Source organism: Pseudopodoces humilis, chromosome 2, assembly GCF_049639895.1.
Source record: "Pseudopodoces humilis isolate 2021_Gansu_Grassland_sample_001 chromosome 2, ASM4963989v1, whole genome shotgun sequence".
NCBI lineage: Eukaryota > Metazoa > Chordata > Aves > Passeriformes > Paridae > Pseudopodoces > Pseudopodoces humilis.
In genome coordinates, this window is record NC_142201.1 from 15,488,419 (window position 1) to 15,504,342 (window position 15,924).

The 15,924-nt window shown below is 38.8% G+C and overlaps 1 protein-coding gene across 4 annotated transcripts in view; it reads left to right on the forward strand.

Annotated features, from left to right (window-relative positions):
• The window catches only part of SCML2 (Scm polycomb group protein like 2), a 71,408-nt gene that overhangs the window by 39,600 nt on the left and 15,884 nt on the right, over positions 1 to 15,924 (forward strand). For all 4 annotated transcript variants that reach the window (XM_088052013.1, XM_005516667.3, XM_088052014.1 and 1 more), the window contains 3 exons: positions 7,472 to 7,722; positions 13,138 to 13,273; positions 15,123 to 15,326. In XM_088052013.1, the coding sequence (XP_087908139.1) occupies positions 7,472 to 7,722; positions 13,138 to 13,273; positions 15,123 to 15,326 (591 nt within the window). The remainder of the gene's footprint in view (positions 1 to 7,471; positions 7,723 to 13,137; positions 13,274 to 15,122; positions 15,327 to 15,924) is intronic.

The window sequence follows — 15,924 nt, forward strand, 5'->3', positions numbered from 1 at the left end:
TCTGAAATCTGGTTATCTCTTGGGTCCATGTAACTTCTGCTTTAGATATACTATTAAGAAAGCTTTTAAAGTTTTATATATTTTGCAATTTTTTTATTCACTCTGTTTCTAGGCCAAATGTATTTAACCACAATAGACTGTAATTTTTACTTTACTCAGTTGAATAGAAATCTGTTACTATACGCAAGAATATTCTTGATATTTTTGTATTGCTCTGTAGCTCGTTGTATTTGAGGCTTATGATTGAAACAGGCAGCAGGTGACTGGAGATTGTCAGAACAATTTCTATCTGCTGTTTCTGTATAAATTCATTTTACTGTTTAGCTATTACATGTAAATGGCAGTTACTTAGGCAACCCACCTTTTTATTTATAATAGAAGTAAAACCTTTTCCATAAAACAGAGAAGACAAAAGAATGATTGGGGACAAGCCATGTGGGAAACAATAAGTAGTTTCACCTGCAAAGATTGATTTCAGTATTAAGTAGTATCTATCATTTAGATGTGAACAGCATCTGGAAAGAGAGGGATCAGTTTCTACATATCCATGATCCCTCCAGCCTTATGAAGCTGGATTTTGGAAGGATAAAGGTGATGCAAAGAACTCAAAAAGTTGGAATTGCTGTCTGTGCTTGAAAAATTTGGGAAGCCAAAGGAGGATGATAAAATAATTTTTAAAAAACCAAACAAAAAACATGATACACTGTAGCTTTTACCCTTAGTCATATTCTTTCTTTCCCTCTCCTCTGTCTCCCCCTCTTCCATACCCTGTGTCCCCTCATTGCTTTTCTCCTAATTTAGTGCATTTATTGTCAGTGAGAGCAATCTTCTTTCATTATACTAATCAGCATGTTGATGTTAAAGGTCTCCTTCTAAAACTGTCTGCAGCAATAAGAGTAGTATAGGCTCAAGTAGAGGTTTAAAAGTATCTTGTTTGTCTATTTTATGATTTCTTAGTTTTATTTAATTTTCAGTCATGTTCTCAATGTTTACTTTGTGCAGACTTTACCAAGCTAGATACTAGAGATGGTCTTCTCTGTTGCTGATGTGATTACATGAAAATAGCTCTGTTATGTTTTCAGCTGAGTTGTGCACAATGTGCAACATCACTACAAACCTAAGTATTGCCCTGTTTGCAGATGAAACAAAAGAAGTGTTGAAACTTTAGACAGAGCTACAGTTAAATCTGTGAAGACTCTGTGTTGTTTAGAGTAGCCAAAAAAAAAATCAGATAAGCATGGTAATTAAGTTTCATTAAAGAAAAAAAAAGGAGTGAAGTGGTACAATTTCATACTGCTGGAGGTTTTATTTTTCTGTCAGTGAAGCCAGCTTCTCTTCGTGAGCAGATCACACAGTAGTCAAATCAGGCACATACAGTAAGCAGATTTATGCTGTCTTCAGAATTGTACATGAAAAATTCCTCAGTGCTTCAGGCTAAATTTTGATTTGCCACATTCTCTCAAATGTTAAGCTTTTCTTATTTGGTATTAATACTTCTTGACATCTTGCAGCAAGGCTTGGATAGTGCTGCTACAGGGCAGTAATCACTTAAGAAAAAAATAAAGGTTTTATCTTTCCCAAAGATGTGACCTTATTGTAAGTCTGGATTCCTCATCATCTTACCATGTTTATTTATTAGGTAATCGTAATTTTCTTGTAAATTGGAAGTACTCCAACACATTTTTTTGCTTGTTACATGGAGTTGTTCTTTTTTAATTTGCTCTTGTTCAGGTCTTATGGGTACTGTAGGTATTTCGGTATATAAACAGAAAGTTGTACTACTGTACAGACCTCCCACCTGCAGCTTGAGTAATAAAAGACCCTACTCCTGTGGGGACTAAGCAGTAAGAGTTCCTAACCTAGTGCCAAGCCACAGCAAATGGTTGTGGTGCCCGACTAATGGATAGAATTGAGTGGATGTTTTCCAGATTTGTGTTAATAGGCATAAGCTATGTCCAGAGTATCAGTGCTGTCACTCAGCTGCTGAGACAAAACAAACTCTGGCATTGTACTATCCATGCTCTCTGGGTCTTTTTTTCTTCCCTGGGAGCTTGTTGCATTTTATTGTCTCATTTTAGGCCCACCTTTCATCCTGCTTATGCTGTTTGGGGAAAAATAATGTCAAAACCATGGCAGAATCAGTAATGATTGGGTGAAAAGTCAGGTTGTTAAATTTGTACTCAGTGTGTAGAGCTGGGCTTTGCCAGGCTTACTGACAGATTCAGCAGCAGCACATTTAAGTTCAGGTAACTCAAGTTGATGCTGTTTTGATAGTTCGTATTATTTGCTTGCTCTCTTCCTTGTCTTCCTTCCTTCCAGATTATTAACAAAATACAAAATAGAGTTGTTTTTCTTTTGTTGAGGTTTGTCCAGGTTTTTTGCTAATGTGGTTGCAACGGCAGCTCTTGTTGAAGGGTGAGACTAGGAGCTGGTGCTTCACGATACTTGGTTTCTGGGGACTAACTGAAAAGATCTTACAGGAGTCTTTCTTTTGTTTTGCCTGAAGCCCCCCAAGTCCCACATATCCCCTGCTCCATCTTAGCTTGTAAAGGTTGGTTTTTTTGGAAGTGGTGTGTGTTAATTTGATTAGCAGTGGGTTTTGATGGATCTTAAACGGTCTTTTCAGTGGTTGGTTCTTGCCTGCCTCTTGAAAACGTGGCAGAATGGGGTTGGGGTGAAGGACTCAGGGACTGAAGGTACTACAGTGCTCCCTGGGGAAGTCACTGGGAGAGGAATGCTTTTTCTTTCTTCCATTTTTGTCTTACATTGCTTGGCAGTCTCCATTTTGCCTTTCAGTCCTGTGTAAGGTCTGCTAAAAATTTTCGCAGAAGACAGAGACTTTTTATTTCTTTTATTATATTGGTAACAGAAACTAAAATCTAGAAAGAAGAAAATTTCAAGCTGTAGTGTCCCATGTCTTGCCAAGGTGGATATTGAAGTTTCCAAGTGTGATGTTGCTTTTTAGATAGCAAAATAATGACTTATAACTGATTTTGTATCATAGCAACATAACAATTACTATCTCAAAGCTACCTCATAACCAGAAGTAATCCAAACACAGATAGGAAGAGGTGGAATGTATTACAGATAGTTAAGCTTTTGTATGGCTCTGTTGTTCAATTGAGACATAAGGACATACATTTTTATAATCCTTGGCAGTAAGCTGTTTTGAAAAATTGCTAATCTTTTCCACTTCCTTAGCCAGTTGTCAAAACTATCATGATAATAACGACTGTATTAAAGAAGGTTAATGTTATAGTTAAAACTCCAGGCTAGAACTCAGGAGATATGTTTCCATTACGCCTCCTGTGGAATGCTCACATGGGTTTAGGGTAAGTTGCTAAATCTCTTTGCCTCATTTTTCTTGTCTGTACATGACAGAAGGACCAAGCTTTTGTATTTTCAGAGGACCATTGAGTTTATATATTGGGGGGCATAGGAACAATACTATAGTACAAATAGGATAATTTCTGTCTGGTTTTAAAAGTGAACTGCTTTTTTTACTGGCCTAATTGGCATCATCACCTCAGGTAGCAATTCTGTGTTCACAGAATATATGGCAGTGAGCCCCTGCTTTGTGTACCTTGCTTTGTGTAATTTCCCATCAGCTAGCTGTTTTAAGTCTTGTCGTGTAATTGCTGTTCTGTGACACTAACTGAATGGGAGATTTATAATGTTTAAATATTACAAATCTGAACCTTTTTTTCCCCTGCTTTCCATAAAAACACAGAGTGAAACTGTCACTGCTGATTATTTGAGGGAATTTTACTAATTAGAATTGCATGAGAATTCAGGCTTTTGAGCTGTCATCTGTTCCATCCCCTTCCCAAGCAGTGGAGGTTTCAGTAGCTTCAGATTTCACAGTTGTCTTAAATATCTTACTTATTCTGGCAAGAGATCTTGGCGATAACATTCTGGGGTCAAATTTTTCAGTTCTCCCTGTGTCTGGGCAGTTTTTCTGCTTCTACAAAGCAGAATTTTGCCCTCATGGAAGGTGTAACCTTTTGGGTCCTTTTCATGCAGATAAGCTGAGCTGATTGCAGTGGATCTGCTTGTTTCAGCTAGGGACTGAGTTGTGGCCGTGCGTCTCCAGGTTGTGAATTCCAAGATACAGGCTTTTGGGGTTTCTCTTACATTAAATGCAAAGTTTGCAGGTGTTGGGATTCTTATGGAACCATTTGGGGGGAAAAAAGCAAGAATGTTTTGAAAGAGAAGTATGAAAGCTGTGAATTGCATGAAGGGCTATACACCTATAGCCCTCACAAACGTGGCAGAACTAGAACTCCATGAACTTTGAAAGCAGTGATTCATAGCTAACATTTCTATGGTAAAGTATGTCTGTGTAGTGTGACCTCTGATCTTCAGTTATTGAGGGTGCTTGTACAGGTTTTGTCTCTAAACAAGATATTTGGGAAAGAAAGCCATGCAATGCATCCCATTCCTGAAACTGGAGTGGTGGATATTTGTGTAGATGAACAACATGACACAAATGCTTGATTTTGTTTGTGCAAATGAAAGGGCCTTTGTGATGCAAAGCAGCATCCTCAAAAGGCAAATGTGCTTTTATGGTTGTAAATATCCCAGCTAAATACTGCAGTAATTGCAAGCAGAGCTTGGCATTTTTCCTCTCTATTCTCTTCATCGTTATATTTTAACAAGTTCTCATGAGACTATTAAAATGTCTTAGTTTTTGGAACATGTGGCCTAGTGGGGATAACTCTGTCTACAGATGCAGTGGGTTGGCAGCTTGATTTTGCATGTCTTTTCATTTCCCCCCAGATCCTGTGACCCAGTGTAACCTTTGGTCTCCCTCTGAAGGCCGGGGTGAGGGAAGTATGAGCAGGTGACTGATGATCACTGTCAATACAGCCTGCAGACAATATGGGAATTACTTTAGCAGTCTCCCACTCCTTGTACTCCCCCCATCTTCTCTTAAATCAACAAATGCAAATAGCAGCTTCCTCATTTGCTGCTGTCTCCAGGAGGCTGCCCAGGCAGCATGGGCTTTGTTGCAGTCCTGCCTATTAAAAAAAGCAGCTTCAGCCCTAGGCAGAAGGAAAAATAGCAAGTGGGACCTGATTCCCCCTGCCCCCTTAATGGTTAATGCTGCTCATATTTGGTCCTCTGGCATATACAGGTAGGAAGATGGTGAGATAAGATAGTGCTTGATGCGTGTGGTTCAAGAGGGCAACATGAAGTGGCTGGAACTGTTTGCATTGTTACTCTTTGTCTGGTAAATGTCCTTCTGGAAGGGACTAGGGATTGCCCAGTGTCCAAATCTCTTACCTGTGCTCCTAGAACCTGTTGACTTGAAAGCAGCATGTATTTAACAACAGCTGTGTCTTTACTGTGTGAGAATAGAGATGCATTTGGTAGATTTCAGTATATGCAGAAGCACAAAGAATTTGTTAAACAACGTTTCTTTACAAGGTCATGATTGTTTTGTTCTATGCATAGTTGTGTGGCACAAGTAAATAAAAATAGCTGCATTTTATATTGCTCTAAGTATAATGCAATATGTAGTATTGTATTGTACAGCTTACCATTGATACCATTTTGCTTTCCAGATATACAGCTTAATGTGAGTTGTTGTTCAGCAATTCAGGAACATAAGAGTAATGCTGTGCCAGCATTTGGTTAAAATTCTGTTCATCTTATTTTAAGTTGTCATTGCATATGAAAATATGTTTTGGCACACATAAATAAAAGGAAAGTGATCACTTTGTACATCCAGAAGGTTGTCCTTCTCAGATATCTAGGGATATCAGGTCTACATTTTATGTATTAGGATTGCAACCAGCCATAATGAAGAGATCTTTTCTGAACTGCCATTTAGGAATATTAGATTAGTAACCGAATCAGGCAAATAGCAATGTATGTAAATGCTCCTAATGCTTTAGAAATGTGTGTCAGTAGTACTTGTATTTTATAAGAAGTCTGTATGCAGTGTGTATTTCATCTTACAGTGATATTTTCTATTGCAAATGCTTAATAGCAGTTAACTCCTGAATAAAGATACAGAGTTAAAGGAACAGTTGTAAAGCAAGGTGCTGGACTCTTTAAGGTGAATATAATTCATAGAGCTAGACATTAAAACTGTTTCTCAATCTTTAAATATTTTATTTTCTCAATCTCTCATTTCAAAAGTATCTTTTTGGGGGGTTTTTTGTTGTTTTGTTTTGTTTTTTATTTTACTTGCTTACCAGAAAGCTTCAACATACTAATATTTTCAGGGAAGGAAGATTCCAAATTCACAAAAATCCAGAATGAACAGCTCCTATGCTCCATTTCCAGTATGAATTAGTGCATTGAATTAGGCACTGGTGACCAACACAGTTGTGGTTTGATGTCAAAATAATTTCCTATTTCATCTTTGACTTCCCTGTCCTGCAGCTTATGTCTGCATACCAGTGGTTGGGCCAACAAAATGGAGTATTTGTTGGCCACAGGGACTTAGTATTTGCTTTTTGTTGGCCACAGGTGCTGCTGTAGCATGGTGCAGTACACCTTTTCATTGAGGATATATCCTCAATGAAAAATGTTCTGTTCAGCATCCTTTGGTGTTCTAATCTGTCCATTGGGAGGGGAATTGTTAAAAAGAAATCATTATTTCAGAGGAGAGTGAGTTGGGTGGAAAAGACCTGTTCACTAGGAAGTTTTAATTTAATGAAATCTGGTTATATCTTAGAGCCTTACACCAGATTATAGTTCTGTCACATCATGTGCATATTGGAACATATCCAAGGGGATATCTGTTGGGAGCCCATATTGGATTGGGATGGGAGATTAACCCATCTCATGGGAGAAAATCACATCAGTGTTAAGAATGAAGAAAAATGATACTTTGTGTTTGATTTTTGGAATCCCTTCTTAGAAATGGTACCGGGTAGAAAAATCTGGGTATGGTTATGTGAGCTTAACTTGCTAAACCAGCATCTCAGACAAATAGTCATTGAAGAGATTTTGCCTTCCAACAGTTTCTCCTTGTCACTGGGATGATTTTCTTTGCTGCTCAAAGTTGTTTTGTAGCTCCCTAGAAGTAGTTTGGATGTCTTGTAATTGTGAAACTACTCTTAGCAGAAAAGGGATGTACTATAGGCTGTATAATTTATGAAGTATTTTTGAAGGCCTTCTTGATGAATGGCACTTTATAAATATTATAATTAAATTATGGGAAGCATTTATAAGGTGAGTGGATTAATTATTGGGTTTTTTTCACAATTTTTATTTGAATGTTTTTCTCTTAGGGAAGTCCCTCTAAAAAATGGGTACAAAGAGTTCTCTCTTTGACTTCTATGAAGTTCTATAGTTTCATACCAACCACTTATGTTCAAAGTAAAAAGTATATTCATTTTACAATGTAAATTGTGCAGTACACTTTTATTTTTTTAAGCCTTTGTTAGAAAAGTTGCTTTCCATTGTTCATTTTGAGGTTTTCCCCCCCTTCCCTTTTGTTTTTGTTTTTCCTCAGTTTCCATTACAAAGAGCAGTGCAAAAATCCAATCTTCCCCTTCCAAAGTGACCCGGCGTTCAATGCAGTCTCCACAGAAATCTGCTCCAGTACCAGCGCAGCGGGGCAGGAAACCAGGTCGGGGCAAACCCCCTGGACAGTCTGAAGTTCCCAAGAAGGGCAGGTCTCCTAAAAATATTCCCCTGACAAAAAGCACCTCTCATACTGAAAATCCTAAAACAAGGAAAAAAAGTTTAAAACCTGGAAAAAAGGTTAGTCCTTATCTACTACTTTACTTTATATTGCAAAATTTTGTAGTGAGTTTTTTTTTATTATTATTACTTAATTTTCTGTCTTCTCTTCAGCCTTCAGGGCTTTACTGTTTTCAGTAACTGATTAGAAGAAAAAACTTAGAATAGCTCTTCTGGAATATTTTAGTATAAACTCCTGTGGATTATTTTATTCCCAAACAAGATTACTGTTTAATTTATGGGTGAGTATTTGGTGTTGAAAAATGCTGTTCTGAAATAGAGAGACAGGAAAGCCTTTAAGCTTTTTAGTTTGGGTTAGTTTGTTACTGAACCATATATATAGCTTGCGGTTTTTGGTTTTTTGGGTTTTGTTTCAGGTTTAGAAACAAAGAATTAAAAATAGTGAGGGCTTTATTGCGTAATTTAGGTTTCTTAAGCATACAGCGGGATTTGCCAGATGAATCTCTTGGATACCCCCTAATCCTGGAGCTTCTACTAGCATGAAGCAGGAAGCTTCTTTTTCTCTTGATGTGGGCCTAATTCTGCCCTGGTCTGAAAGGCATGATGCCTTTCTCCCTGCCCAGCTGAGTCAGACCTGGAGTGTTGGCAGCTGCCTCTGGTGGAGCTGTTTTTCAGGTACACATTGGAACTGCTGTCCCCTCACCCCATTTCTCACTGCCCCTGACCCCAGCGCTGGTGGATGAGAAATCTCCAAGTGATCCAGTTCAGGGAGCTCAACTGGTAGACAGCTAGCATGGCATCCACCCCTCCTACTTCCTTCTTTGTCTGCTCCACCCTAAAAAAACACAAATGCTACAGCTGCTGCAAGGAAGAATAGGATCACAGCAGGGTAGACTTAGGGCAATTTGGATTGCCATGGAAGTACAGTCTATTTTCTGAGGCTTGCTCATGCACAGCAGGCTGTCCAAGAAGAGTAGCAATCCTGCAATATCTTTCCTTTGAGTCTGTTCTTGTACTCCTTCCTGCTTTGCATTAGCACTAATGAGAAGGTGGGGGGCAGTGCTTTTTCCTGGTGTTTTTTTTTGGGTGGGGGGTTTATGTCCATCCCTCTTTCCTCCTCACAAGAATCAAAAAGTAGAAGTTTTGGGGCTTTTCTCCTGCAGTCAGTATCAGTGTGGGCTGTGGGGTCTATTCCTAATTATATGAGGGAAGAGGTGGAGTGATGGCAAGGTGGGGATTCTCCCTTCCAGTGATCATGCTGATCAATGTGAAATGCTAATGAAGCAATATTATTACTAGAGCATAGCCAAAAGCTCTAGTATGAAACTGGAAGCAGCACTTTGTTGAAAATATGATCACAAGATACGAAATGATTTTGGGGACCATAAATTGAAAGCTGAGCACTCTTCCCTGCTGCCTGCCCCTTGCAGTCAGACATCCAAACTGCTAGGCTACCGATTGGAAATTCCACAAACAGGAATTGGTCTCCAGTTTTGTTTCTCTCTTACTTGGTGTGTAAAAATGCGCAGCAACAGAGATTAAAGAGGAGAAAGGTGCTCCTGTCGAGGTTTAGCTGGTGGGTGGGGTGTTCTTCATAAGTCTGAACAGGGCTTTAAAGGACAGCATTGAATACAGGACTGTCATATCTTAACATTCAGGTGTGGCAGGTTGTGCCACATGCATGTAAGAATTACTTGCATGTAAGAATTTTGTCCTCTAGCTCTCATTAAAAAGAAATTGAGAGGCTTTATGTTTTGAAGCAGCAGTTGGAGGCACCTTGCTGTTAGAAGAGGCTTCTGGGCTCTGGGTGTCTGAAAGTGTCTGCTTGGAGCATTTGACACATGAGGGCTTGAGGGCACTCTTTGTGGAGTGGGTGTTAGTGCTGACATTCCCTCTCCTGAGGCAGCAAATCTGAGGTACCTCTATGCGCTCCTGATTTCCTCTGTGGGACCAAGCAATGGAGAATTAGGTTTTGCAAAATCTAGGTTTGGTATATCTAATTTGGGATTTTTTACTTCGTTAACTTTAGCATTAAAAACTTGAAAAATTAGCTCCTTTTGAGAATTCACAGAAGGCTGTTACTGCTTTGGTAAGTGGTTAAATTTCCAGGATGTTATACATATGTGCAAACTTTTCTTTGGACTATTACACCTGTTAGCATAAGGGTAAAGAGAGGAAGTGGGGCTTTGTGGGAGTTGTGCAGACAGGGTGTGTCTGACATGAAGTGCAGCCATACAGCCTGTACACCTCACTGTATGTATGCAATATGCAAGTGCTATGTGCCTAGAGGCTTGAAAGGGCTTTTTTTTTCTTCCACACACCCTGATAAACTGCTGCAAAAAAAAAAACCCTCCAGATGCTGCGCTAAATGGTTGTGTTTCAAGTGTGAACTAGCTATTTGGTGTATTTAGGGACATTGGTATCAGCCTGTCTCTCTGCAGAGTTGTTTGAATTTCTTTGCCCCTTTAGGTTTGTTATGCTGCAGTGTTTATCATTTTGCAGATATTAACTATTGTTATACAGCTAGAAATATTGAGATGTTGCATCATTTTCCTCCTTTATTTAAAATTTTTCTAAGCTTTGTAAGTATGAGATGCATATTAGATTTTGTTTTTCATTTGTGTCTTGCAGCTTGCACTATATGTTTCTACCCTCTTATAATAAAGATGAAACCTGTGTATATCTCTTTCATTATAATTTTAAAAGTTCACTTTACATAACAGTGCAAAGAATTCCTTTCAGAATTTCTTGAGGAAACCCCTTGGTCTGAGTGTGGGTACCAGCTGTTAATTCAACCCCACAGAAAGAGTTTTTAAGCATGATGGTGGAGCTGGTGAAGCTGTCCTGATGGAACAAGCTGTGAGCCCTGCTCTCTGCAGGCAGAGAGAGCTGGTGTGCCCTCCCAGCTGGCAGAGGCCAGACCAAGCCACTGTGCCCACTCCTGCTGGGGCTGTGGCCTTTCCCATGGAACAACACGGCTCTGGGTTTGCAGCTGGCTACCTGTCACTGGGGGGGTTGCAAAATGAGAGCCTCAGCTGAGGAAGCATCGTGTGCTATATTACCTTCTGAGGGAGAAGGTAGGAAACAGCCAGCTAGTCTTACCACACGTGTGCGTTGGTGTGGAGAGTGGATGGTTCCTCTTAGTTTAGTGTTTGTATTTTGTTTTTATGGCTATATTTTTCCCCATTTTCTCATCTTTTCCCTCAATTCAACCACCCATTTTTGGTAGTGTGGTAAAAGAACACTGTCTCCTATCACCCTGAAATTACAGCCTTCTGATTGTATGGAGTATTGTATTTTTCTATTATTTATTTTTTGATTGTTATAATGTTGTTAGTTTCTTTGTTCATTTTTCTTTTTCTTTTCTTTTTGTTAAACCAAAAAGGGTGAGATGTCGCCCTGAAAACTCAGCTTCTGAGCTTGCTAACATAGTTTTCTAAGGACTTTCCCAGGACAGTAACTATAAACATAGATATGTGTACATTCTTTCTGTTACACGTCTTGTGATGGGCATCTCTCATGGCCAGTGCAAAGTGTTATCCTGACCATCCAATCCCTGGCCATGGTAGGAAGCCTATAAATCCTGGGAGGAAAAATAAACTCTGCTCTTTCTTGCACCACACCTCAACCTGTGTCCGTGTGATCTATTGATCTTCAGCAGTAACAGTCTCCCCTGCAAAAATCCCTGCTACAGGGGGCCTTCAGGAACACTGGACTTCAGATCAAAACCTCAATCTTCCCAAGTACATTTTTTTCCTCTGTATTAAGTATGGAGACCTTTCTATCATCCAGTGTTAAGATAAATGGTCAGTTCCTGACAAGTGATACATCACTCCTTGGTTCTGTGCCACCTGTGCCACCTCATCTCATTCACAATGCAATGCCAAGTCTTGGCAGTCTATTCCTTATGTTCATGGTGATCCCACCCGGTGCCGTATTGTCAAGTACTTTCTCTAGCTTATCTTTTCCAAACTGCAAGTGGCACAGAATTTTTCTTTAAAGTGCCCTGAATTTCAGAGGGAAGTTAATTTATTCTTTCTAGGTGTGAAGAAGTTAAGCACTGCTTCTTTTAGGAAGGTATATATTCTGATTGCTTTCCACATGGTTTTCAATACATTACTTGGAAAATAGGCTGCTTCTAAAAGTGTAAAGGATAAATACTACTATATGGAAGAGGGCTTAGCCTTTCTTGGCAAATCAACAGAATTTTTACTTCACTGTATATCTGTTTTAATGGTAAATCCTTACCACATGACCAGAAGTCTCTGCTGCATTCAGCAGTGTGAAGACCTTGGGTAATCTCTTACATTCCTAATTTTTGCTAGGTAAGAGAGTAAAAATGTAATCTGTTCTCATGCAAGAATAAGTGGTGAAGTGATGAACTCTGATTTATTATTTCTTTTATTTCAATGTATTTTCATAGTATGTCAAAACATGTCACTGATCTCTTCTCTGGAGACCAGTGAAAGAACCCAAGGGAATGGCCTGAAGTTCTGCCAGAGAAGGTTTAGGGTGGATATCAGGAGAAGGTTCTTCACCCAGATGGTGATTGGACACTGGAACAGGTTCCCCAGGGAAGTGGTCACAGCACTAAGTGTGACAGAACTTGAGAAGTGTTTTCCTGCTCTCAGGAACCTGGTGTGACTCTTAGGGGTGTCCTGTACAGGGCCAGGAGTTGGACTCAATGATGCTTTTGGGTCCCTTCCAGCTCAGCATATTCTGTGATTCTGTGAAATGTTTTCCAAGTGCACATCTCTTTTCTAAATTGCAGCCCAAACCAAATTACAACAAAATTCTCTTTTCCTTAGGTGGAGAAGGTAATGCGCATGGACCAATCTCTAAACCACTGTGCTCTGAACTCTGGTTATCTGTCGTATGATAAGCTGCAAATAAGTTTGCATTGGGAAAGAAAAAGGTTTTGGCAACCAGCATGACTGGATTGTAACTACAGGCTTATTTGATATCTTGCGTGAAGCACCTGAAAACTCCTGGAAGTGAGAATTTCAACCCCTTTGAAACAAGCTGAGGGAATATACAGGTGCACTGTAATGTTGACACCAAGATGTGACTTAGGTTTTTTATGGCAATACATACACAGCCCAACTAACTTACTTGAGCTGTGATAAACCCAGCTGAAAGGGTATGGGCAGGAAAATACCCCAAAATACCTCTTCCTAAGATTTTTAGAAGAGTCATGAATTAGTATATAAAGCTGTTTATTTTCCCACTTTTTAGGTAAAGATGGGTTCATTTTTAAGGCATTTGTTGTCTCCTGCATTACTAAAGTAGCTGTAATTGCAAATTGACAGTTTCTGGTCTTTCTTTCCTGAATTTTCCCTTCTCTGCTGTGTGTGGTACTTTTCTAGTAAGGAACCACACACAATCATTAAGATTGTAACTGATAGCAGAAAGGTTGTGCAGACTCCTTAAAAAACATTAAACATTTTGACTCTGTTTTTTTTTTTCTCTTAACAGAAAAAAATCTTGCCAGAACAAGTGACTCCTACATCTCCTTCTCCTCAGTCATCTCCTGAGGGGGAAAATGGCACTACCCAGATACTTAAAGATGGAATCAGTTTGTCTGGTGCAACTGCAGCAGTTATATCCACAGGTAAAAGACAAAGGAAAAAAAATATATGAGATGGCTCCCAGTCAAGCAGTTTAATTTTATGAAGCGTGTGCTGCAAACTTATTACTGTAAATCATTATCCACCTGCCTTGTTTTTTAAAGATATTTGTATGAGCCAGAGTTACTTTTCAGAGCTAGTATCTTGATGCCCACATTATAGCAATAAGTGCTTGGGCACAGGGACTTTTGATAGATCTGCTAGACCTGGCAGTTTGTTCCCGTGTGAAGAAGGAAACTGTACAGTTCATTAATGTCTGTCCCACTCCTTAGTGTATGAAATGGGAATAAATGTAGCTAAAAGCACATAAAATATTCTGATCCCATGCAAGCTGTACTGTAATGTAACAAAATGGAGATTTTATCTCTATATAGCCTTACATGAAAAGAAACAACTCTGTTAAAACCCAGTAACAGCAACCAGAGGGAATACATTCCTCTTTCCTCATGGTTGCTTTTTAATTTTTTTTTTGCCTCTAAATATAATTAAATGTGTTTTGAAAAGGATTGACAGAAAAGAAATAAGCTAGTAAATGAACTCACCCATTGATGAACTGGTAACCCTATAGTGAAGCAATTCATATATTGTCAGCTGAAATCTCAGAACTTTCTAAAATCTCCATAAATCATGATAATTTTGCTTAGGGCGCTTTTTTAACATTTAAAATCTGTTTACAGAAGTTGTCAGGCTCTTCTTACACCCAATTTCAGTCATGGATGAGGGGAAAACATGTACTTTTTCCTAGGAAAATAAACCTTTTGCAAGGCAGTTGTTGAGCCCAGAGAGAAAATGCCATACTATTACTGTTGATTTGTAGCTTTGATTATTTGTACAAACAGATTTCCTTCAATTTGCAGACATCAGAGAGTAAACAGATATGTACAAAGACATTATAGCAGCATTAAAACTCTTGTAGAAATACTTCATTTTTAAAAGTTCAGGATTTTTATCTGAAATTAAACAACAGTTCAGAAAATATGTCAGTCTTTTGTGTAATAGACTGTTTAGATTTCTCAGTCACCACAGAGGCACATTTTTTCATTAAGCTGTAATAATGTCTTTGGGTGCATTCTTGGTCATGTGGCAGCCAGGATTAACAAGAAAAAAAAAATCATCATTTTCATGTTTCCCATGTTCTTTTGCCTTGGCAGTTGTTTTGGAAGACAGTTTCACATTGTCTTTAAAAAGTAGTTACAAAAATCCTATATGATTGCTTTGTGCTACACTTTAAACCACCTTACAGTGTTTATAAAGTGTTTATTTAGCAGACATGGCCACATTGTGGTGTGGAAATCCTGTGAGTGGTTCAGGGCTTCTGAAGCTACAGGCCTTTGGTAGCCGCTCTGTGTGATGTATATGATAGTGCCATATGGCTGCTTCAGAATGAGCAGCAGTGGCAGGTATATAACACAGAATTCTCTTCGTTGCAGCTTCTCAAATAGGAAAAAATTTAGTCAGTAACTTGGTAAGGCCTACTTTGTAGAATTGTGACTTGGTAGTTTGGAGTACCTACCAGTAATTTGTACTTTACTGAGTTAGTGTATAAGCAGAGATTAGTCAGAACACAAGCACAGATCATGTCAGCTTTGTTACATTAGTGAGGTAGAAGGGGGCTTCAGAAAGCAGGAAAAAAAAGTGAGTTTAGGATTCAGTCAGGAGGACCTTGGTAGAAGAGCACTTTCTGCATGCTCTGAAAGTATGTGTGCATGCTCAGCTTCTTGAGTTGACCAGTATAACTTTTCTGCAAGACTAAAACTAAAATGACAATTTGCAGTTCTGACTTGGAAACATATCTTGGTTCCTTGGCAGTAAATATGGCTTATACTTTTTCAGTGTGTGTTTATGTGAACAAACATGGAAATTCTGGGCCTCACTTGGATAAGAAGAAAGTTCAGCAGCTTCCAGACCATTTTGGACCAGGTCCTGTCAATGTGGTACTTCAGCAGGCTGTACAGGCTTGTGTGGATTGTGCCTATCAAGCCAAAACAGTCTTTGGATTTCTGAAATCTGGTCATCATGGAGGGGAAATGATAACTGGTATGTGAAGATGCTCTGTTTCTTTTGTTTCTTTACTTGTTGAACTAGAGATAGGGCAGAAGAACTGAAGTAGCTGCAATTAATTTATATAACTTTTATAGCTGTGTAAACACAGGTGTGAACATTGATGTTGTATGATTTATCTTACTCTGAGTTCAAAGTGATTTGAACAGTTCTTTAAATCTAAGTAAAATATAGCAATAGCAGTGTTTAAATTACAAATGCAGAATAATAGTTAGTTTCTTACTCTAAGTAGAGCTTGTGTAGCTCATTTAGCATCTGTAGCCAAACATTTGTCAAGTAAACTCACTACAAGTGAAATAATCAGCTTTATTAGTTCAAGCCATTCATATAATCTTATCCATGCATGGTGTTTGTGTTCTTAAAGCATTAACCAAGTGGGTGACAAGTCTCAAACTAATCTGTTTAACTTCCAGGCAAGTGATTCCACATGTTAAAATTGCTGCTGCTTCCCTTACCCCATTCCCCGGAACTGCAGAAGCATATTAGGTCATTCTTCATCCACCTATGTCACCTATTATGGAATAGATTTATTTCTATTGTATATTGATGGCAGGCCTGAAGATAAAATTATCTC